This window comes from Melanerpes formicivorus, unplaced genomic scaffold (genome assembly GCF_026170545.1).
Source record: "Melanerpes formicivorus ecotype bairdi unplaced genomic scaffold, bMelFor1.0.p_v2 SCAF_33, whole genome shotgun sequence".
Classification (NCBI taxonomy): Eukaryota; Metazoa; Chordata; class Aves; order Piciformes; family Picidae; genus Melanerpes; species Melanerpes formicivorus.
This window is the reverse complement of record NW_027142385.1, coordinates 7,497,896-7,522,379: the sequence shown is the minus strand read 5'-3', so window position 1 is coordinate 7,522,379 and position 24,484 is coordinate 7,497,896. Positions and strand designations below refer to the sequence as shown.

Genomic DNA, 24,484 nt, shown 5'->3' with positions numbered 1-24,484 from the left:
CTCAGAAGCTCCAGGTCCTGCTGACAGCGCTCTCCAGCCACCCCTCAGCCTTCTCTCAGAGGTGGTTTTTAAGCTGGGTCTGAAGATTTGCACAGCTCATCCGGATGCCTGAGGCTTGATCCCAGGACTTGACAGTTAACATCTTGCCCAGAGTACAATCTGCTGCCACAGGCTCTTTCCCTGCACTGTCCTGTCAGCCCCAAATTTAGCAGAGCTGGAGATATGCTTATCTCACTGCTCTGTAACTCTGTTATTCAGCAACAGTGTGGCCAGCTGGAGAAGGGAAGTGACCATTCCCCTGTACTGGGCACTGGTGAAGCCACACCTTGAATATTGGACTCAGTTTGGGGCCACTCACTCCAAGGACATCTGGAGCATGTCTAGAGAAAGGCAACGAGGCTGGTGAAGGGTCTGGAGAATAAGAAGGGTCTGGAAAACTTCTGAGCAGCATCTGAGGCATCTAGGGTTGTTCAGTCTGGAGAAAGAGAGCCTGAGGGAAGACCTCATTGCTCCCTACACCTCCCTGAAAGGAGGCTGGAGTGAGGTAGGGGTCAGACTCTTCTCCCTAGTAACAAGTGATAGCACGAGAGGAAAGTGCCTCAAATTGTGCCTGGGGAGGGTTAGGTTGAAGAATAGGAAACTTTTCCTTGCTGCCTGAGTGGTCAGGGATTGGAACAGGCTGCCCAGGGAGGTGGTGGAGTCACCATGGCTGGAGGTGTTCAAAAAGCCTGTAGACACAGCACCTTGGGATGTGGTTTAGGAGGCATTGTGGTGCTGGGCTTGATGACCTTGGAGGTCTTTTCAAGCCCTTAATGATTCTGTCTCTCACAACGGGTTATTTCATTTTGGATCCTTCAGAGAAAGATTCCATTTCCTTACCCACCTCCAGGCACCCAGAGGTTGCACCCACTCCATTTTAGCGTTCGGGGCTGATTTTGCAGGGTTTTACCCCCCCTGTAGCTCGATCAGTACGTTAATTTCATCCTGCCAACAAGCTGGATCGATGCAACCAGGCCGGATTTGTGCAGAGAGGCCAATTTCGCTTACGGTAACTAATAAACAATTATCCAAAGGCGTCTGCAAGCAGAGCGCAGAGGCAGAAACCATCCAGCCCTGCTCCGATGCAGCAGGGCGAGAGGGACCATTCCCTCCCTCCCTCCCCGGAGAGCGGCTCGGCCCTGTTCGGCTGCGCTGCCGCCCGGTAGGTTGTTCTTTACCGCCACCTGGCGGTCGCATCGGGCACGGCGCCGGCCGGTAGCGACTCCGTGGGCAGCAGCTGCTGCAAGCAGCCTCCGCTGCAGCGCGGATCCGCAAACCGACGAAATCTCGGGAATTCACCCCAGATCTGATCGTACCGGAGCACCGTTTAGGGCTTCCGAGTCACGGAGAGCTCCAGGCTGTTACGGAACACCGGAGGGAGTGCGGGAGTGTCTGAGTTTTGGAGCTATGTGGAGGCAGCGAATACCGGCAGGGACACGGCAGCTGGCGAGTGCCGCGGCGGGCACTCGGTGATGTCATCGGATGGAAAACGAACACTGAATTAGTTTCCAATCACTCATTTCCCACACCCGGCACTGCCGAGAGCGGCTTCCCCTAACTGGGACACTCATTTAAATGCACTAAAATCAAGAACAAAATATCTCATTGCCACACTTAAAATATTTCTCTCTCTTTTTAGTCATTTCACATAGGAATGAGCTGCATTAAAGAGGAGGTGAGGACATTTTTCAAGCAGGTGGGATCCCAGATCATGGATCAGATGATATGTGATCAATCAAGACCTACAGCAGCACACGCTGAAGCAGTGCACCAGGCTTCTGCACACGTTCAGGAATCTACATCTGATCACACTGAGGGACTAGCCATTTCCCTGCTTCACCTGTCACAGGAGCATAGAATTGTTTCAGTTGGAAAAGACCTCCAAGACCATCCAGTCCAACCATCAGCCCAGCACCACCATAGCCACTAAACCATGTGCCCAAGTGGCCACACATTTCATGGACGCCTGCAGGGATAGGGACTCCCTGGGCAGCCTGTGCCAATCCCTGACCACTCTTGCAGTAAAAAAAAGTGTTCCTAATACCCATCCTAAACCTCCCCTGACCCAATTTCAGGCCAATCCCTCTTGTTCTATCACCTGACACTTGGAAGAAGAGACCAACCCCTACCTGGATCCAACCTCTTTTCACATTTAGCACTGCAAAGTCATCCCAAATCGAGGATCCAGCACACAAACACAGAAAGCTTTTCTCCCCCAATCCCAGCCCCTCCATGCTGGCAGTGTCTCTGTGTATCTGCCTAATGGCACCAGCCATCAGCATCTCACAGGATGATGGAGTGGGCTGACACCAGGGTCAAGGTCCTCACACCTGGTTTCCACCCGCACTTGCTCACTGGTAGCAGCTTGGCTCTGGCTGAATGAGGTTTTCTGTCTCTGTTTAGCCACCTGCGAGACAAAAGCTGCTCTGAACGAACTCACAGGAACGTCTCCAGCCTGAAGTATTCTAAAACTAAGAACAAAATGTCTGTCTGCAGTATTTTTCAGTCCTTAGCTTCTGCAGGAAGGAGAAAGCTAGACACAAGCAACCACAGCTGGAATCCACTTGAGGCATCATCTCCATTATCAACCAAGTTCCTTCTTTCCTCTTCATTTCTAACCTAGTTCAGCTGCACTGGAGAGCACGAGGGCATGTGAGAGGGCAGAACGTGGCCTGCAAAGTCCTTATTTGGCAGTGCTAACATCCAAAAAGGAAACATTTGGTCTGATAAACATGGATTCCTAGAATGGTTTGGGTTAGAAGAGACCCTTAGAAGGGTCATCTAGCTCCCAACTCCCCTGCCATGAGCTGAGACCCCTTCCACTAGAACAGGCTGCTCAAAGCCCCATCCAACCTGACCTTGAAACATCTCCAGGAAGGGAGCATCCTTCTGGACCACCCTGGGCAGCCTGTTCCAGTGTCTCCCCACTCTTATTTTTTACTCTTAAATGGAGCAGCTTTGAAAAGAGTCTTTGAGTCTCCCCAGCGTTCCTTCAGCCCTGAGTGTCTGTTTAGCACGGCACAGCCATTCAGATTGCTGCACGGTGAGTAGAATAAGGGGGGGGTGGGGGAAATCCATTCTGGATTTTCAAACAGAGGAAAAGGAGTCTCTAAAGCAGCATATTATAGTGATCCAAGCCCCTAAAAAAAACCAACAACAAGGAAAATTCAGGGAGGATGAGAACTTATTGCCTGCCTGCCTCCACCTGAAACTTCCTATTGCACAACCTTCCAGCTTGCACCAACAGGCAAACACCTCGAGCAGAACACGAGGCAGATGTACAGTTTGCTCTCCTGACCACCAATTTTCTCCTAGTAGGGGGAAAAAACATATATTTAAATGAAAAAAAATGAAATCATTCCTACTTATTCAGGATCTCAGGTAGTGATAGGACTAGGGGGGAATGGAATGAAGCTGGAGGTGGGGAGATACAGGCTGGAGGTGAGGAAGAGGTTCTTCACCATGAGAGTGGTGAAACCCTGGAATGTGTTGTCCAGGGAGGTGGTTGAGGCCCCGTCCCTGGGGGTGTTTAAGAGCAGGCTGGATGAGGCTCTGTCAGCCTGATCTAGTGTGGGGTTGTCCCTGCCCATGGCAGGGGGGTTGGAACTGGATGATCCTTGTGGTCCCTTCCAACCCTGAATGAAACTATGAAACTATTTTCCATTAAAAACCAGACACACAGACACTCCCACCCTCCCACCCCACTCTCCCCCCCATTTTGGTAGCAGTCCCGGAGGAAAGTCCAAAGTTTGACTTGAAAAACGGAGCTACTTGAAAAGCATTGTCAAAGAGAGGTGGAAGGTTCCTTAAAGATGCAGACATTAAAGGGGATGATGGGGCACAGGCAATAAACCCTCGCTGGAAGTTTGCCCAGGGCAGGCTGCGATGGAGGTGCAGCAGCCAGCTCCGGGGGGGGCGAGCGGGGAAGAGCGCCACCGAAAATAAAGCAGGAAGGGAAATTTGTTTATTAGTTTGCTGTTTGAGCTCTGTGTGTGGAAAAAAAAAATAAATCCCACAACCTGAAAATGCAGAGAGAGGTTTTTCTTGGGTGTTGGGTTTTTTTTTTTCCTCCCCTCTCCTTTCTTTTTTTCCCCCCCCTCAATAATAAAAAAGGGAGTTACACTGCAGGGGCCCCCTAAAGCTTGTGAAAAATTAAACTCGACGGATTCAAACTGTCCTATTTCCACTTCAAAAGGGAGAGGCACTGAGCTCTTCCCAACTTATCTTCAAACGCCCAGCACCCTAGAAAGTTTCTCTTTAAAAAATAAATAAATAAATAATAAATATCTATATCAAAACTATAATAAATAAAATAAAATAAAGTCTCCAGTTCCCCCAAGCGCTGTACCCGTTACTGGAGCTGCTGTCTCTCCCTCTCCTATTTATACCCATGTGAGTCTATTAATCAACTTGTAAATTATTTAGAGAGCCATGCGCTGTCTTCAGCTAGTACAAACACACCGCATGCAAAGGCTTGCTGAAAACCAACGGAGCTCCCAAAGGGTCTCCCCCCTCTCTCAGCCTCTCTCTCTTTCTTCCTCTCTCTCTCTCTCTCCGGTGTTCAGACAGCTTGCAGCTCGCCGCTAAAACCGAGGAGTAACGCTCGGCTTTACCTCCCTCAGATAGAAAGAATTTGCCTCAGCCTTTCAAGCTCCGCCGACTCTTTTGCAAGTTTTGCAAAAACAAAGAGCTGAAGCTTCGCTATTGTCCAATCTGCGATCTCAGCCCGAGCGAGGAGAATTAACATAAAACAAATCAATCCCCAACCCCCCCCAAAAAAAAAAACCAAACCCAAACCCCGAACCGTCATCGTCTCAAGCGCTCAAAAGGGTTTTCAGTGAGGCTCTGATCACGGTCACCAGGGGATCCCTCCTCCCTCCCCAGCTTTCAGAGGGCTACAGCAAAATGCACCCCCTTGAAAATGGATCCGGTTTAAATAAGAGGGGGGGGGGGGGGGGGGACAAAAAGAAGAAGAAGAAGAAACACTACTAATAATATTAACCACAGAAATCACCAAGGTTGGAAGAGACCTCAGAGATCATCAAGTCAAATAACAATAATAATTCTACTACAGCTTTCAGAGGGCTACAGCAAAAATGCAGCCCTTGAAAATGGATCCAGTTTAAATAAGGAGGGGGGGGGGGGGGGGATAAAAATAAGAAGAAGAAATCATCATAGGATCACAGAATCACCATGGTTGGAAGAGACCTCAGAGATCATCAAGTCCAATTAACAATAATAATTCATCTACAGCTTTCAGAGGGCTACAGCAAAATGCAGCCCTTGAAAATGGATCCAGTTTAAATAAGGAGGGGGGGGGGGGGGGATAAAAAAGAAGAAATCATCATCATCATAGGATCACAGAATCACCAAGGTTGGGGAGAGACCTCAAAGATCATCAGTCCAATAATAATAATAAATCATCTACATATTTTCAGAGGCTACAGCAAAAAGCAGCCCTTGAAAACGTTTCTAACTTAAATGAGGAGAGGAAGGGGGAAATAAATAAAATAAAGCTATGCACTTTTACAGGCTACACCAAAAAAGCAGCCCTTGGAAATGTTTCTAATTAAATAAGGAAGGGGGGGGGTGGGGTGGGGATATTAAATAAATAAAGCTATGTACATCCAGAGGGCTACAGCAAAAAAGCAGCCCTTGAAAGTGGCTCCCACTTAAAGGAGGGAAGAAAATAATAACAAATGAATGTCCATTTGTGCAGCGATGGTTTTTAGCAGAAAACAGAAGAAATTAGGGAATTGCAGCATTCTCCCCCCCCCCCCCCCCCCCGCCCCCCCCCCCCCCGACCTGTGCAGCCTGCCCTTGGGGACAGCTTCAGATATTACTACTTAAAAAAAAAAGAGAAGAGTAAAAGGAAGGGGGAAACAAAAACCCAACCCAGGTGCTGTGCGTTCAGCTCTAACAGGCTGCGAACAGCGCAACCTTATCTCCTCCCTCAATCAGCTCTCTTCACCACCTGAATCGTCACTTTGGTGGGGAAACCCCCCCACCACCAATTAGCCAAACTAACAGCACCCACCCCAGCTGAAAAGCAGAATCAGACTGGGTTTTTCCTCCCTCCCCTGCCCTTGCTCTTCATGCTGTGTTCCTCTGCCCTTTTCTTGCCTCTGTTTGTTGCAGCCTTGCCAGCAGATCTAGTGATCAGCAGTGATCAGCAGTGATCACTCCATCTGATCTCACCAGGAAACCAGGGCAAACTGAATACAGACTGCCATGCAAATCTCTTGTCAACTGCCTGGTGGCCTTCCCTGTCTCTGTGATGCCTCCAGGACACTTCTGCTTCTATTTTCCTTGATAAAATGAAATCAATAATATGCAAGCAGCTCAAGGGACAAATGCCAGGGACATGGAGGGGGTTAAAAAGTATCCTTTCTTCATATTTTCTCTTTTTCCTCCCAGGGCATCAAGTGTTGACAGACACCTTCCAAATGGTGAGCAACCATTCTGCAGATGGAGCTGAGATGGGTCCAGAGGGCAGGTCCAGCTCTCCTCAGAATCACAGCAAGCTGGGGGCACAAATTCTGCCTCAAGGTCTTCAGCAAGCCAGTGAGGGCTGTGATGAGCTCCTTCCATAGGCATCATTTGTCCATAGCTTGAATTACTAGAAGGGAAGGGCCAAAGGAGCAATGCCTCCACGACACTGCAGAAGGAATCAAATGGAATTAATCTATTCATATGCTTTGTCCTGCTGTCTGGGGAAGGGTCCTGGCCACCACACTCAACTCTTACTCCAACTGGAAGTCACAGAACCATAGGATCATTTTTGTTGGAGAAGACCTTTAAGATTAAGCCCAACCATTCTCTGCCAAGTCTGGTGCTAAGGTCCCTCAGCATCACATCTCTTGTGTCTTTTCAACGCCTCCAGGGATGGGGATACAACCACCTCCCTGGACAGCCTGTTCCAGTCTTTGAGAACCCTTTCAGGGAAGAAGTTTCTTTTAATGTCCAACCTGAAATGCCCTTGCTGCAGCTCGAGGCCATTTCCCTCCCATCCTGTCACCTCTTCCTTGGGAGAAGACACCAACCCCACCTCACTACATCCTCTTTCAGGGAGCTGTAGAGAGCAATGAAGTCTCCCTTCAACCTGCTTTTCTTCATTAAGGCTTCCCAAGCATATATTGTGTGCTAAAGCACTGCTGACCAAGACTTTAACTGGAGTAAGTGACCAGAAAAACTGCTCTCAGACTCCAGTGCTGGTAGTTTTCTGCCCAGAGTATAATCAGCAGCAATTGCCCAGGATCCAGTGGAAAGCAAAACATCCTCAAGGAGAAGTCTGTACCTAGCAGACTGGCTGTCCAAAGCAGAACTCTGTGTTTCTGACAGACAGAAAGCAGTCTGCTTGCAGAACCTTTCACTGAAAATACATTTTTCAGTACCTAGTGTGCACAAAGTGTAGACTAGGATGTCCTGGGAATTAAAAAATTAATGGGCTCACAAAAAAACCTCTATCTGTGCTACCTTCATTAAGCAAAATAAATCACTGTGTACAAGATGGAGAAGTTGGCTAAAGCAGGAGCTAAGGTCTTGATGAGGAGAGAAACCTTAGAAAACACAGCAAATGGGAACGCACCAAGTTGCCTTCTGGGGTGAATAACACAATTGTCTGGGCTGCTGCTGCTGCTGCAGAACATGTTGTATACATGAAGCAGCAGTAGAGGAGGAACACAACACAAAGAATGTTTGTGAATCCTAAACCCAAGAAGAGATCTGAGTCAGTCAACCACAACTAGGACACAGCAAACAGTGCACAGCTTCGGTAAGTCCGTAACGAGCGAGCTCTGAATACCACCGGGCTTTGAGCCTCCCTATGACAGCACAACATACCCTGCCCATACAACCACAGAATTGTCTGGTTGGAAGAGACCTCTAAGACTACCCAGTCCAACCTTCAACCCAACACCACCATGGCCATCAAACCATGGCCCCAAGTGCCACGGCCACAGGGTTCTTCAACACCTCCAGGGCTGGGGACTCCACCACCTCTCCCTGGGCAGCCTGTTCCAAGAAGCCTCAGCTCAGTTCCTTCCAGAGCCCAACCACTCTTTCAGCTGGCACATCTTAAATGACTAATTGAACACAATTAGTTGTGTCCACACAAAGGGGAACCACACTGAGCTCAGTCCCTGGGGTAAGAATACATGAGGCATTATCCTCAAGATGTTATGGAGCTGATTTCATTTTGCCTGGTTGTGATCCGAGCCTGTTTCTGGTGGTCTGTCTTTGGTTCCAGGGGATCCTGTGACAATATCCCTTGCATGGCTCCTCACCCAAAGGAGCTACTAAGCTGTCTTGGTGCAGAGCTGCAAATGTTGATGTTCTGATTGCTTTCCCAGACTGGACTCTCTGCTATTGACTAAAATGACTAAACTCCAAAGGCCATTTTTCTTGAAACCAAACGTGGTCAGTCACCAGCGTGAGCATCTTCCCTCTGCATGAGCCTGGTGGTAAGTCTGCAGCAAGACACCAAGGATTCTTTGCCCACCTTTCCTCTCTGCTACACTGTGGCCTTTCATTTCCTCCAAGGGGCAGTAATGAATTCTTGTTAGTGTTGACTAATGTAAATTCAATTCTTTGTTATCCCTGGGAGAGGAGGATTAGCAAAATGACAGAACTTATTATTTCTGCTCTTGCTAGATAATATTTATCTTTATTCAGCCCTTAATTTTCCTACTTTGTTCCACCAAATAAGAGAGATGTGCAGAGAAGCAAGAAAAAAAAACCCCAACCCAAACCAACAAACTAAGGGGGAATTTTCCAGCACAATGCACAGAAACCTACTCCTGGCTCCCCATTATCATTCAGAAGCACTCTGCAGCTTTAGCCTTGCATGCTAGGTTTAAAGGGGGGGAAAAAAAGTAATGAATTTAATCTAAATCTGAAATCATTTCTAATTTGGAGGGGAAAATAATAATTAAAAAAGGGAATTCCAACTTGAATTTCATTTTTCCTGAAATAAAAGCAGCTCCCCTGGACTTGGGATGTGGAGGGTTTTTAAGGCTAGCTTAAAAAACAATTCCAAGCTGTGCAATTTGGCTCTACTGGGAATGCTTCTTTTGGTATCTCCTGTAAGGAAGTTCAGTGGCTAAGATGAAGTAGTGGTTAATGACACAAAAAAGCCTTTGAGTAAGGGAAGCTATTAAAGGATCTATCTTTGAATAAAGCAGATCATCTAAACTCCCTTCTCAGCCATGACTGAAATCTAGAGGGAGAGGTCTTTAGAATCACAGAACTGTCAGGGCTGGAAGGGACCTCAAGGCTCAGCCAGTTCCAACCCCCCTGCCATGGCCAGGGACACCTCACACTGCAGCAGGTTGCTCACAGCCACATCCAGCCTGGCTGCAAACACCTTCAGGCATGAGGCTGCCACCACCTCCCTGGGCAACCTGTGCCAGGCTCTCACCACCCTCATGGAGAACAATTTCTTCCTAACATCCAATCTCAATCTACCCATTTCTAGTTTTGTTCCATTCCCCCTAATCCTATCACTCCCTGACACCCTCAAAAGTCCCTCCCCAGCTTTCTTGGAGCCCCCTTCAGATCCTGGAAGGCCACAATGAGGTCTCCTCAGAGCCTTCTCTTCTCCAGCCTGCACAGCCCCAACTCCCTCAGTCTGTCCTCACAGCAGAGCAGCTCCAGCCCTCTGCTCCTCCTCGTGGCCCTTCTCTGGACACCTTCCAGCACCTCCAGATCTTCATTGTGCTAGGGGCTCCAGAACTGGATACAGTACTCCAGGTGTGGTCTCACCACACTGTAGTAGAGGGGGAGAATCACCTCCCTCACCCTGCTGGCTCTGCTTCTCTTGATGCAGCCCAGGATGTGGTTGGCTCTCTGGGCTGCAAGTGCTCACTGTTGGCTCCTGTTGAGCTCCTCATCCACCAGCACCCCCAGGTCTTTTCTCCAGGGCTGCTCTCAAGCCAGTCCCTGCCCAGCCTGTATCAGTGCTTGGCATTGCCCTGACCCAGAAGCAGGACCTTGCATCTGGTCCTGTCGAATCTCATAAGGCTGTCATGGGCCCAGCTCTCCAGCCTCTCAGGGTCCCTCTGGATGGCCTCCCTTCCTTCCATCAACATCTCCAGTGGGTGTCCTCTACCTCACAGAGACAAGAAAATGAAACTACAGCATCCAGATCATATGCTGAGGACGACATCCCCAACAAGATGATACTGCTCAGAGCCCCATCAAGCCTGACCTTCAGTGTCTCTAGGGATGGGCTTGACCAACTTCCAGCTTACTCTAATGCAACTCAGGCCAAGGAAAACTCCCTCACCATTCATTTTTTGCCTTGGATGTGTAACTAGAGAGTAATGAGCCAACAACCAGGCCCTACCTGGATATCCACTGTCAACATACGGCTTAACGAGTTCTCCAAGTTTTGTCTTCTCTGCAATAGCTTCCTTTAGCAGTTGCCCACAGCAAACTAAGGGGAAGGAAGAACAAAAAAAGGCAGAAGGTTAAAATTTAAAAAGGAAGCTACAAAGACAAGAAACAAACCAAAGAAACAAACCAAACCCACCCCCAAACAACCCTGCAGAAGCTGCATGCTGGAACAAGGTCACTGAATAAAATAGAAGTTGTAGGGTTGTTGTTGGTTTTATTTTAGGGGGGAGGTGGTTGTTAGGATGCTGTTTATTATTTTAGGTGGGTTTTTGGCCAAGCAGAATAAAAAGCAAAGAGCCAGAGCAGGGGAGAATATTGAATAAAAAAGAATACATTTGGCAAAGGACATATTAAAAACACACACAGAGAAAGAAGGAGAGAGAGAGAGAGAGAGAGAGAAAGATATTAACCAAATCTGTTTCTGAAATAATAACTCAAGGGACTGCCAGAGGTTTTTTCACTTCTTATCAACTTGTAATGACTGAATGAAGTTACACCTGCTGAACAGCCTCTGAACTGCTCTGCTGGAGGTGCAGGTAATGTGCCAGGCAAGGAAGTGACTCCCTGGATCATTTAATGATCATGTAAGAATGATAGTTAAAAAGCTGTGCTAATGCAACATTCTCGTTGCCTTCAAATCCACAGAACACCAGGAGATGAAGGTTTAAAGGTTTAGTCAAGGCAGTGGGACATGAAATGTGGCTGCTTTGGTGCTTGGACACTGATTTCTGACCAAAGATACTGAGTCCAGCTGCTCTACGTGAGTTGGATGCATCAATCCTGATCCTTCTTCTAGAGAGCAGGAACTGAGGCATGCAGAGGTTACACAACACAAGTCACAGAATCCCAGCATGCTGGGGTTGGAAAGGACCTCTGGAGATCACCCAGTCCAACCCCTTGCTAAGACTGGGCACAAACAGCAGCTTGCCCAGATCACAATGCCAGGTGGGGTTGGAAGCTCTCCAGAGGAGGAGACTCCACAACCTCTCTGGGCAGCCTGCTCCAGGGCTCCAGCAGCCTCACACCAAAGAAATTTCTCTTCCCGTTCATGTGAAACCTCCTGGGCTCCAGTTTGTGCCCACTGCCCCTTGTCCTGTTGCTGAGCACCACTGACAAGAGCCTGGCCCCATCCTGTTGCCCCCCACCCTTTAGCTCTTGCTGAGCATTGCTCAGATCCCCTCTCAAGCTCCTCTTCTCCAGACTCAACAGCCCCAGGGCTCTCAGCCTTTGCTTACCAGAAAGAGTCTTGGGCAAAACTGATGATGTTGAAGGGGCAAGGGAAGAGCACAAATGTTAACAGTCACTAGCTCTCCTGGAGAAGCAAATTCATAATCACAGCAAACAGTACAGAACTACAACAGAAACTCACTGCACAGACCCCCGACTCAGGACAATCAATGTGCCTCAATTTAATCCAGTTCCTAAAACTGAGAGCCCTGGGGCTGTATAGCCTGGAGAAGAGGAGGCTGAGAAGGAATCTTTGAGGTCTCTTCCAACCTTGGTGATACTGTGAATCTGATCAAAGCCTATAAATATCTGAGGGGTGGGCGTTGGGATGAAGGTGCCAGGCTCTTTCTGGTGGTGCTCAGTGATAGCACAAGGGACAACAGGTAGAAGCTGGAACCCAAGGAGGTTCCACCTCAGCATGAGGATACACCTCCTTGGTGTGAGGCTGATGGAGCCCTGGAGCAGGCTGCCCAGAGAGGTTGTGGAGTCTCCTTCTCTGGAGACTTTCAAGCCCTGTCTGGATGTGTTCCTGGATGTGTGACCTGCCCTGGGTGACTCTGCTCTGTCAGGGGGGGTTGGACTCAATCATCTCCAGAGGCCCCCTTCCAACCCCTAACATTCTGTGATTCTTAAGCACAAGAGTCAGTTTTGTAAGCCTGTGTTTAAATCCCAGAAGCCTAACTGGAAGTGAAGGATATGCTGAAGGCTCTTCAGAAAACTGCTGGCCTTCCCACTCTGTTTTAAATGCATAATTCTGCCAACATTTAGGTTTACTTAAAATAACATTAAAAAAAAAACCCCACAACCCTGCATGCTTAAATACACTTAAAATAAAACAGGGAAAACTATCAGCATCTGGGTTGAGCAGTGCTAATGGTGTTTAATCAACAGAGCTGCAGCTCTCTTCTCTAGGAGCTACTTAAAAATAAAATGCAAATTTTGACCTAGATGGAAACAGCACCATACCTGCAGCTGGAGAAATAAAGGTCAGAGGGAAAAAAATCATCAGAAATAATGAGAACAAGCTCATTGCTCCTTGAGCACGCTCGAGCCTGTTTGGGCTCTCGTTTGAGACATCATAACTCAAGACATGATGAGTGAATACTGGATGCTATTCAATTGAATGTCTCCTGTTAACTACACATTAACTGCTGTTCAATGCATCATGTTAGCTGCATAGTAAATACAGACTGCTATTAAACGCAGGCTATTAACTACATATTAAATACATAATGCTATTAAGTTATATTCACTGCTTATTAAATACTAATACATTAAACGCAGGCTATTAACCACATATTAAATACATCATGCTATTAAGTTATATTAACTGCTTATTAAATACTAATACATTAAATGCAGGCTATTAACCACATATTAAATATTGCTATTAAGTTATATTAACTGCTTATTAAATGCTAATACATTAAATGCAGGTTATTAACTACATATTAAATACATAATGCTATTACATTATATTAACTGCTTATTAAATACTAATACATTAAATGCAGGCTATTAACTACATATTAAATAATGCTATTAAGTTATATTAACTGCTTATTAAATACTAATACATTAAATGCAGGCTATTAACCACATATTAAATAATGCTATTAAGTTATACTAGCTGCTTATTAAATACTAATACATTAAATGCAGTCTATTATCTACATATTAAATACACACTGCTATTAAATTATATTAACTCCTTACTAAATACTAATACATTAAATGCAGGCTATTATCTACATATTAAATACACACTGCTATTAAATTATATTAACTCCTTACTAAATACTAATACATTAAATGCAGGCTATTATCTACATATTAAATACACACTGTTATTAAATTATATTAACTGCTTATTAAATACTAATACATTAAATGCAGGCTATTAACCACATATTAAATACATAATGCTATTAAGTTATATTAGCTGCTTATTAAATACCAATACATTAAATGCAGGCTATTAACTACATATTAAATAATGCTATTAAGTTATACTAGCTGCTTATTAAATACTAATACATTAAATGCAGGCTATTATCTACATATTAAATACACACTGCTATTAAATTATATTAACTGCTAATTAAATCCTATTACATTAAACGCCTTATTTAAATACATTATAATATAGTTAATGTAGTAGTAGTGACTGCACTTTAAATACTACTATATTAAGTACAGTATATTAACTTCATATTAAATATATAATGCTATTAAATACAGGCTATTAACTACATCTTAGATGCATAATACTATTAAATACATTATGTTAACTACATATTAAATAGTGTTACATTAAATCCACTGTTTAAAGACATTAAATACATATTAACTACACATTAAATACTCTTACATTAAATATATTATACTGACTACATATTAAACACTTCTACATTCAATGCATTATATTGACTGCATATTAGCTACATACTAAATGCTATCAATTGTGTTAACTGCACAGTCAATACGGTCACATTAAATTCATTATTTAAATGCATACAATACATATTAACTACACATTAAGTACTATTACATTAAATATAGTGAATGCATATTAAATGCTATTAATTTAAATGCATTATATTAACTCCATACTACCTACTATCAAATACATTATATTAACTGCATATTAAATACTATTACATTAAATCCATTATTTAAACACATTAAATTCCTATTAACTAGACATTAAATACTGCTACATTAAATATATTGAATGCATATTAAATGCTATTAATGTAAATGCAGTATATTAACTACATATTAACTACTATCAATTATATTAACTGCATATTAAATACTATTACATTAAATCCATTATTTTAACACATTCCATTCCTATTAACTACACTTTAACTACTATTACATTAAAGATGTTGAATACCTATTAAATGCTGTTAATTTAAATGCATTATATTAGCTACATATTAACTACTATCAAATACATTGTATTAACTGCATATTAAATACTATTACATTAAATACATCATTTTAACACATTAAATTCATATTAACTACACATTAACTGCTCTTACATTAAATATGTTGAATACCCATTAAATGCTATTAATTTAAATGCATTCTATTAACTACTATCAAATACATTGTATTAACTGCATATTAAATACATCATTTAAATACATTAACCACATATGAAACACTACAAATTAAATACATTTGACTCTATCTGCAAAGATGTCTCTTTAAGGCCATTAGAAACCACAGCAAAATGAAATTGCTGCTAAATAATCAGGGTGTTAATCACTTCCAGCAGACCATTTCTATCCCTTTTACTTGTGCTTAGCAGTGGTGCAACCCAGGTTTTCAAAGCATCTCAATCCCTCTTTTTGAAGGTTCCATGGGTATCATTTGAGTCATATTTACATCAGCTTTAAAAAATACTAAAATAATCATAAGGGTCTGAAAGACAAAAATACTAAACTTAGAATCCCAAAAGTCTTCAACCACAAAACTACCAAACCCAGAACCCCAAAGGCTTCAACCACAAAACTACCAAACCCAGAACCCCAAAAGTATTCAACCACAAAACTACCAAACCCAGAACCCCAAAAGCCTTCAACCACAAAACTACCAAACCCAGAACCCCAAAAGCCTTCAACCACAAAACTACCAAACCCAGAACCCCAAAGGCTTCAACCACAAAACTACCAAACCCAGAACCCCAAAGGCTTCAACCACAAAACTACCAAACCCAGAACCCCAAAGGCTTCAACCACAAAACTACCAAACCCAGAACCCCAAAGGCTTCAACCACAAAACTACCAAACCCAGAACCCCAAAGGCTTCAACCACAAAACTACCAAACCCAGAACCCCAAAGGCTTCAACCACAAAAATACCAAACCCAGAACCCCAAAGACTTCAACCACAAAAATACCAAACCCAGAACCCCAAAGGCTTCAACCACAAAACTACCAAACCCAGAACCCCTAAGGCTTCAACCACAAAAATACCAAACCCAGAACCCCAAAGACTTCAACCACAAAAATACCAAACCCAGAACCCCAAACTGATTTAAAACACAGCAATACTAAACCTAGAATGGTTGGACTTGATGATCTGTGATACTATGAACCCTAAAGGTTTAAAACACAATAATACCAAACCCAGGACCCAAATGATTTAAAAAACAAGGAGTATTAAACCTAGGACCCAAAGATTTAAACCACAAAAATACTAACCCTGGAAACCCCAAAGGTTTGCAATGGGAAGAAGGCTAAACCTAGAACCTTGCAGCAAAGAAACATTTCCTAATCTCCAATCTACACCTCCCCTGGCACAATTTGAGGCCATTTCCTCTCATTTTATCACCTGATAGTATGGAGAACAAACCAACCCCTTCCTCCCTCCAATCTCCTCTCAGGAAGCTTCAGAGAGCAATGAGGTCTCCCCTCAGCCTCCTCTTTTCCAGGCTGAACAACCCCAGTTCCCCCAGCTGCTCCTCACCAGCCCTGTTCTCATGAACAAACCTCATGCAGAATTGTCTGGGTCTCCTTTACAAAAGGAAAAGAAAGAGCTCTGAAATAATCTCTTCCCTTCCCAATACATCAATTCAGAACCCAACTCTTCGTTGAAGTTCAGAGCAGATTCTGTTTCACAAGTGCCCCAAATATTGGTCAGGCGCAGCTGAAACCACAACAAATTTTGGTCAGAGCTGAAACCACAACAAATATTGGTCAGACACAGGTGAAACCAAAACAAACTTAAGTCAGACAGAGCAGAAACCACAACAAACTTTGGTCAGAGCTGAGACTACAACAAATTTTTGTCAGACTGAGCTAAAACCACAACAAACTTTGGTCAGACACAGATGAAACTGCAACAAATTTTGGTCAGGGCTGAAACCACAACAAACTTTGGTCATACAGAGCTGAAACTGCAACAAACTTTGGCCATACAGAGCTGAAACTGCAACAAACTTTGGCCATACAGAGCTGAAACTGCAACAAACTTTGGCCATACAGAGCTGAAACTGCAACAAACTTCGGCCATACAGAGCTGAAACTGCAACAAACTTTGGTCATATAGAGCTGAAACTGCAACAAATTTTGGGCAGACACAGGTGAAACTAGAACAAACTTAGGTCAGACAGAGCAAAAACCACAACAAACTTAGGTCAGACAGAGATGAAACTGCAACAAATTTTGGTCAGACACAGGTGAAACAGCAACAAATTTTGGTCAGAGCTGAAACAACAACAAACTTTGGTCAGACAGAGCTGAAACTCTGACATTATTCATGATCCACTGATCCACAGAAGAATTCTGAGCACTACAGATGGAAAAATACTGATGGAAGGGGGAGATATAGATATGTAAAAAAGATGGCTCCACCAGCAACGTTGGGAGCTGCTTTGCCACAGAGTAGCTGCTCTGCTGCTTTATATTTCTTCACTGAAAGACTTTTCACTCCCTTCAAAAAATTTGACATCCCCCAGCAATGGCCAAACCTGAGGAATTTTATAAGCCAGCCAGAAAGACAGACAGGGAAAGATAAATGATCAAAAAGAGAGGAAGGGGGAAGGGAGCAAAGTGCAGATTTACTGAGAACTTACTGTTGACAACTCCGTATTTCTGAGCTATTAGTGCTGCCTGCAGGCTCTTCCCGCTGCCTGGGGGTCCACAAAAGAGGATCCGCGGTGTGAAGGGGGCGGCTGATCGGGGCCGTGTTTGGACAAAGGTAAGAGCTACAACAGGAGAGAAAGGATTACAATTTATAGCCTAATTCTGTTTCTTTCCACCATCACTCCCCCCCCCAAAAAAAAAAAACCCATATAAAATCTCTTTGGTTCTGGGGTTGGTTGGTTTGTTTTATCAGGAGGTTGCCTTGTTGGTCATTTATTTCACCGCTGAACCATCCAAGCTGCTCCAGCCCAGATCAGGGCTCTGATAAAAGTGTCACATCAGCAGCTTGCAGGGGGGAAAAATCTTGCTATCATTACACTCCTTTACTTTCTTTCATCAGCAGATGTCAAAGCATTTTAAAGAGCAGATTCAATTAATAATTGCTCTCTTACTGGGTTGTTTTTAGCAGAAGTCTTCTCTCTCTCTTTTTCTTTTTGCTTGATAGGTACAATTTTGCCATGCAAATTACAGGAGGCTATAATTACATTTAATACTTTCTGCAGTTTCTGAACAAATATTTAAGTGGGGGAGGGAAAAAAAAACATCTTGGGATGTTAAATTAATCTGACATTTATCCAGCTCTGTGTGTGTGTGTGATTAACAGACTCCTAATTGTCATATTCTAGACTTGTAGCATAGGATGTCACGGCACAAGGCAGCACTGACAACACAGAGCTGAGGAGGATTTTTAGTCTTCAGGCCATCATTTGGGCAGAACACAGAGAGGAGGTTTGAGCTTCTCTGTCTGATTCCACTTTGGTGCTGGACATCATTCTGCCACGTTTTGTTTCATGCAGGAAATGCTACACTTAAGTCCATGTACAGATTTGGGGTTGGATTGGATGCCCTTTAGGTTCATACAACCATAGTTGGAAAAGACCTCCAAAGTCTCCCAGTGCAATCATCAACCCAACGCCACCATGGCCACTAAACCATGTCCCCAAGTGCCATGGCCATGGGTAGGAACTCCACCACCTCGCAGGCAGCCTGGGCCAACCCCTGACCACTTTTTCCATAAAGAATTTTTCCTCATCTCCAACCTAACCCTCCCCTGGCACAATTTCAGGCCACTTCCTCTCCTTCTATCACCTGATTCTAGGGAGAAGAGACCAACTCCCACCTCACTCCAACTTCCTTTCATGGAGAGCAATGCGCTCTCCCCTCAGCCTCTTCCTCTCCACACTAAACACCCCCAGCTCCCTCAGCTGCTCCTCCCCAACCCTGTTCTCCAGACCCTTCCCCAGCTTTGTTGCCCTTCTCTGGGCCCACTCCAGCACCTCAGTGTTTTTCTTAGAGTGAGGAGCCCAAACCTGAACCCAGGATGTGAGGTGTGTCCTCCCCAGCGCCCAATACAGGTGCACCATCACTTCCCTATTCCTGCTGGCCACCCTACTGGATCACTTAGATCTCTTTCTCCAGTGCCACAAGCTGTACCAAGACGCTACCCCCTGTACAACAGCATCTGATGTCACATAGCCCAGCATGTGTTAGCAGTAAGTACATTAAAAGTTTATGAGTTGGCAGGATTTTCTAATTCACAGAATGGCTCAGGTTGGAAGGGACCTCAATGATCATCTGCTGCAATCTCCACACCATGGGCAGGGACATCTCTCAACTAGACTCAGCTGATCATCTAACTGCAGAGAACATCTACTCCAAGCTCCCCACCATGGGCCGGGACACTTCTCAACTAGACTCAGCTGCTCATTCAACTGCAGAGAACATCTACTTTGACCTCCCCACCATGGGCAGGGACACTTCTCAACTAGACTCAGCTGATCATCCAACTGCAGAGAACTGCTGCTCCAAGCTCTCCACTATGGGCAGGGACACTTCTCAACTAGTCTCAGATGCTCATTCAACTGCAGAGAACATCTACTCTGACCTCTCCACCATGGGCAGGGACATCTCTCAACTTGACTCAGCTGCTCAAGACCTCATCCAGCCTGGCCTTGAACACCCCCAGGCAGGAGGCATCCAGAACCTCCCTGGGCAACCTGTGCCAGAGTCTTGCCACCCTCCTGCTGAAGAACCTCTCCCTAAGCTGCAGCCTAACCCTGCTCTGCCTCAGCTTCAAACCATTCCCCCTTGTGCTCTCACTCTGAAGCAAGCCACACCACCGCTGCTATTGATGAGAAATTTCCTCTTCTGTTTGTTTTTCTGCAGCTCTGCAGCAATTCTTCACACAACCCCTGGCAAACCAGAGCAGAGAGCTGTGTTTGCTGCCTAACTTCCTACCCCCCAACTATCAGCTACCCAAGGAGTGGAATGATTCTGAGCCATTTCCCCCCCCCCCCCCATAACCCAGTGTGTTGAAAAAGCACAAACATTACAGGCACAGCACCCTGCTTACAAATGATGCTTAATTTGCAGTAAATAACCAAGTTAATTAGGAGTAATGATCCCCTAGACAGTCTCCACATCTAATTATTCCTTTAAAAAAAATAAAATAATAATTATCTGGCTGCTTGATGCACTGCAGGAGAGAGGGGAGAAAAAAAAAGATCTAGAGAGGATTTTCTTTTTTTCATGCCAGTTTTCAATTTATCTCACTACATTATTAATTAATAATAATTAATATTCAGGCAGCCCCATTTTTATTTACAATTCAAGGCATGAATTCTTTATGAGTGATGATACCAACTTTTAAATTTAATTAAGTAATTGGGAGGTGATTAGTGGGGAAATTCCAAATGGAAACTTCCTGCTTGTTTGTCTGCAACAGTGCAGCACTTGGTGGGAGGGAGGGAAGGGAGGGAGGGAAGGAGGAAGGAAAGGGAGGGAGGGAAGGGAGGGAGGGAGGAAAGGGAGGGAGGAAAGGGAGGGAGGGAAGGAGGAAAGGGAGGGAGGGAAGGAGGAAAGGGAGGGAGGGAAGGAGAAAAGGGAGGGAGGGAAGGAGGAAAGGGAGGGAAGGAGGAAAGGGAGGGAGGGAGGAAAGAGAGGGAGTGGAGGGAGGAAGAGAGGGAGTGGAGGGAGGAAGAGAGGGAGGGAGGGAGGAAGAGAGGGAGGGAGGGAGGAAGAGAGGGAGGGAGGGAGGAAGGGAAAGAGAAACAAAGGGGAGAAAGAGAAGGGGAGAAAGAGAAGGGGAGAAAGAGAAGGGGAGAAAGAGAAGGGGAGAAAGAGAAGGGGAGAAAGAGAAGGGGAGAAAGAGAAGGGGAGAAAGAGAAGGGGAGAAAGAGAAGGGGAGAAAGAGAAGGGGAGAAAGAGAAGGGGAGAAAGAGAAGGGGAGAAAGAGAAGGGGAGAAAGAGAAGGGGAGAAAGAGAAGGGGAGAAAGAGAAGGGGAGAAAGAGAAGGGGAGAAAGAGAAGGGGAGAAAGAGAAGGGGAGAAAGAGAAGGGGAGAAAGAGAAGGGGAGAAAGAGAAGGGGAGAAAGAGAAGGGGAGAAAGAGAAGGGGAGAAAGAGAAGGGGAGAAAGAGAAGGGGAGAAAGAGAAGGGGAGAAAGAGAAGGGGAGAAAGAGAAGGGGAGAAAGAGAAGGGGAGAAAGAGAAGGGGAGAAAGAGAAGGGGAGAAAGAGAAGGGGAGAAAGAGAAGGGGAGAAAGAGAAGGGGAGAAAGAGAAGGGGAGAAAGAGAAGGGGAGAAAGAGAAGGGGAGAAAGAGAAGGGGAGAAAGAGAAGGGGAGAAAGAGAAGGGGAGAAAGAGAAGGGGAGAAAGAGAAGGGGAGAAAGAGAAGGGGAGAAAGAGAAGGGGAGAAAGAGAAGGGGAGAAAGAGAAGGGGAGAAAGAGAAGGGGAGAAAGAGAAGGGGAGAAAGAGAAGGGGAGAAAGAGAAGGGGAGAAAGAGAAGGGGAGAAAGAGAAGGGGAGAAAGAGAAGGGGAGAAAGAGAAGGGGAGAAAGAGAAGGGGAGAAAGAGAAGGGGAGAAAGAGAAGGGGAGAAAGAGAAGGGGAGAAAGAGAAGCAAGAATTAGTGGCACATGACAGATGAGCTGCACAGCTGACAGCTACACAGTACATTATCAGTTGGTCTTTCTGGCAGTTTCCTTCTTCAACTTCTGGAAGAATCAAGGCTCCAAGTCAGATTGCATTAGAGTCAGGCACAGGCAAAGAGGAATTGGTGAACAGCAAAGCCACCAGCACAAAGAGCTTTTAAAGAGAGGAATGTTGCTGGCTTTGAACTCCTCCCAGTTGTTGTTATCAGACTTGTGGAAGGTATCAGCCCTTTGGGAGGTGAACAATTGAGTCACAAAGCAGCCTTTAGTAGAGACTCTCACAGAAAAAGGAACTGTGACATTTCAGCTGTTCCTTGGACAGAGTCTGGAACTGAGATGTTCCTCTTCACTGCACTTAGTCTTGTCCTGCAAAATAATTACCAGGAGCAGCCCAAAGGCTGTGTCACAGAGACCACGACTCAGCTGGAAGCCATCTGTGTGACTAATCCTAATCCTAGAGACTGCCTCTAATGCCTAGGAATCACCTTTCAAAGAAGAGTTGATCGACTCTGGAGTTTGTGTCCAGGTCTGGGCTCCCCAGTCCAAGAGGGACAGGGACATAATGGAGGCGAGGAGGATGCTGAAGGGACTGGAGCATCTGCCTGAGGAGGGAAGGCTGAGAGACCTGGGGCTGTTTAGTCTGGAGAAGAGTAGGCTGAGGGGGGATCTGATAAATGTCTATGAATATCTGAGGGGTGGGGGGCAAGAAGGGGCCAGGCTTTTTTCAGTGGTGTCCTGTGATAGGACAAGGAGCAATGGACACAAACTGGAACCCAGGAAGTTCCTCCTCAACACAAGCAGAAACTTCTTTAATGTGAGGGTGATAAAACCCTGAAGCAGGCTGCCACAGAAGTTATGGAGACTCCTCTGGAGAGTTTCAAGTCCTGTCTGGATGTGTTCCTGTGTGGCCTGCCCTAGGTGATCCTGCTTTGGCAAGGGGGTTGGAGCCAATGATCTTCACAGGTCCCTTTCCAACCCCTAACATTCTGTGATTCTATGGACCCTCAGGTTTGCCACAGAGGTAGAATATTTACCCTGTGAGAGGACATCCACAGAAGGCTGGTCTGCATTGATGGATTTCAGAACTTTGTGGTAGATCTGGAAAATGTCAGGGAAATGTCTGTGATACTCCAGCAGTTTCTTGGACATCTCCTGTTCAGACAGATCTTCTGGCTGCACCAAACGTTGCTGCACCAGGGGATCACTTGGCCAGTCAAAGGTTGTGTGGTACACCTCTAGAAGACAGACACTGATTAGGAACTGAGCAGATGGTTTAATAGGTCTTGCTAAGCTCCTAAAGGCTTTGTAAACAAAATCAAGGTCTTGGTTTCAGCTCTGTGTTGTGGCTCAAGCAATGACCTCTGCACTTGCCTCACTGCCTGTACACTTGGCTGTTACCCTGCAGATGCACAGATTAGAATCATGGAATCATAGAATGGTTTGGGTTGGAAGGGACCTCCAAAGCTCATCCAGTCCAATCCCCCCTGCAGTCAGCAGGGACATCCTCCACCAGAGCAGGTTGCCCAGCACCCTGTCCAGCCTCACCTTGAATATCTGCAGGGATGGGGCCCCAAGCATCTCCCAGGGCAGCTCAACCCCACCATGGCCACTAAACCATGTCCCCAAGTGCCATGTCCCCAAGTGCCATGTCCCCAGGTTTGCTTGAAGTGCCACTGAGTGGCAACAGTGCTGCTAGATGCAGGACAGGAGCCAAGTGATTCAGCAGCAAAGCTCTGTCCTCTCTCCTTTGCTCTCTGTCCCAGGTCATCCAGCTCCAACCCCCACTTCCTGGAGGAAATTCTTAAAGGGAAACCATTTTAACCCCCTTGGATTTAATTCTTAGGAACTAAGAAGATAATTTTACAAAGCAATTTCATCACAACCCCAAAATTCCTGAACATTTACATTACAGCATTTCTGAGGCCAAGCAACAAACAGATACTGCACCTTCGGTGACAGGATCAAGCCTTTTCCCAGTGTTCCTCTCGATCAGCACAGTGTCTGGAGCATAAAGCACAACTAGGAACAAGGAAAGAAGAAGAAGGGGGAAAGTTAAAAATAATGGGGAAAAGGGAAGGGGGAAAGGGGAAAAAGGGAAGGGGGAAAGGGGGAAAAAGGGGAAAAAGGGAAGGGGGAAAGGGGGAAAAAGGGAAGGGGGAAAGGGGGAAAAAGGGAAGGGGGAAAGGGGGAAAAAGGGAAGGGGGAAAGGGGGAAAAAGGGAAGGGGGAAAGGGGGAAAAAGGGAAGGGGGAAAGGGGGAAAAAGGGAAGGGGGAAAGGGGGAAAAAGGGAAGGGGGAAAGGGGGAAAAAGGGAAGGGGGAAAGGGGGGAAAAAGGGAAGGGGGAAAGGGGGAAAAAGGGAAGGGGGAAAGGGGGAAAAAGGAAGGGGGAAAGGGGGAAAAAGGGAAGGGGGAAAGGGGGAAAAAGAAAAAAGAAGAGTATCTCTTGTTAGTTTCTCCCTTTATTTCCTGTAACTGTTTTGGATGGATCCTAGGATTAAAGGTGGATTGATGCACATCAAACACATTTGCCCCAGTCTCTTTTCCCAGCATCCCACCTACAAAGTCTTCACTTTCAAACAGAATCTTGCTCCCCACCCCTAAGCAGCACAGAGGGGTAAGGCAGACATGAATCCAGCCCTTGAGTACTGCCTGTCCCCAGCACCCACATCAGTTACCGAAGTCCTCCCTCACCCACACTGGGTCTGGAGCCCAGGACAGAAGTCCCCACGGATCACTCCAGATTCTCTCCTATGGCACAAACAACTTCTCACCCAGGTTCTTTGGGAATGGGAGCAGTGAAAGTGCTTTCCTTTTTCTTTTCCTTTTTTGATAGCCTCACAGCCAAGTCTTCAAACATGATTAGAAAGCATCAAAAGCTAGAGCAGCTGTCAGCTCCCCGGCTCGCTTTTGGCTAATCCTCCTCACACTTAAAGACTCTAATTCAATTAATTTTCTCAGTGCATCTGATTACAAGTTTCACACAAGTTTCTTCTTCTGACTTTCTTCTCTGCATCAAACAGCCCTTTCAGACACTTTTCTCCCTATTAAGGTCCTCGTAGCCCATAAATCTCATCCCCTCTCAATCTCCTCTTTTTGATGAAGCAGGCAGGCTGAGCTCTAAGCTGCTCAGTCAGGTCTTGGTTGCAGGGATATAATTGTGAGCAAAACTCAGCTTCAGATGTTATTAGCTGCATTAAAAATACATGCAAGCACCAGGCATTAAAACATTTTTTT

The 24,484-nt window shown here is 45.5% G+C and overlaps 1 protein-coding gene across 7 annotated transcripts in view; it reads right to left on the bottom strand.

Annotated features, from left to right (window-relative positions):
* Positions 1 to 24,484, bottom strand: part of AK8 (adenylate kinase 8) — an 83,280-nt gene that overhangs the window by 36,050 nt on the left and 22,746 nt on the right. For all 7 annotated transcript variants that reach the window (XM_068155615.1, XM_068155616.1, XM_068155621.1 and 4 more), the window contains exons 7-10: positions 23,198 to 23,269; positions 22,285 to 22,485; positions 17,254 to 17,385; positions 10,385 to 10,474 (exon numbers count right to left, since the gene is read on the bottom strand). In XM_068155615.1, coding sequence (XP_068011716.1) covers positions 10,385 to 10,474; positions 17,254 to 17,385; positions 22,285 to 22,485; positions 23,198 to 23,269 — 495 coding nt within the window. The remainder of the gene's footprint in view (positions 1 to 10,384; positions 10,475 to 17,253; positions 17,386 to 22,284; positions 22,486 to 23,197; positions 23,270 to 24,484) is intronic.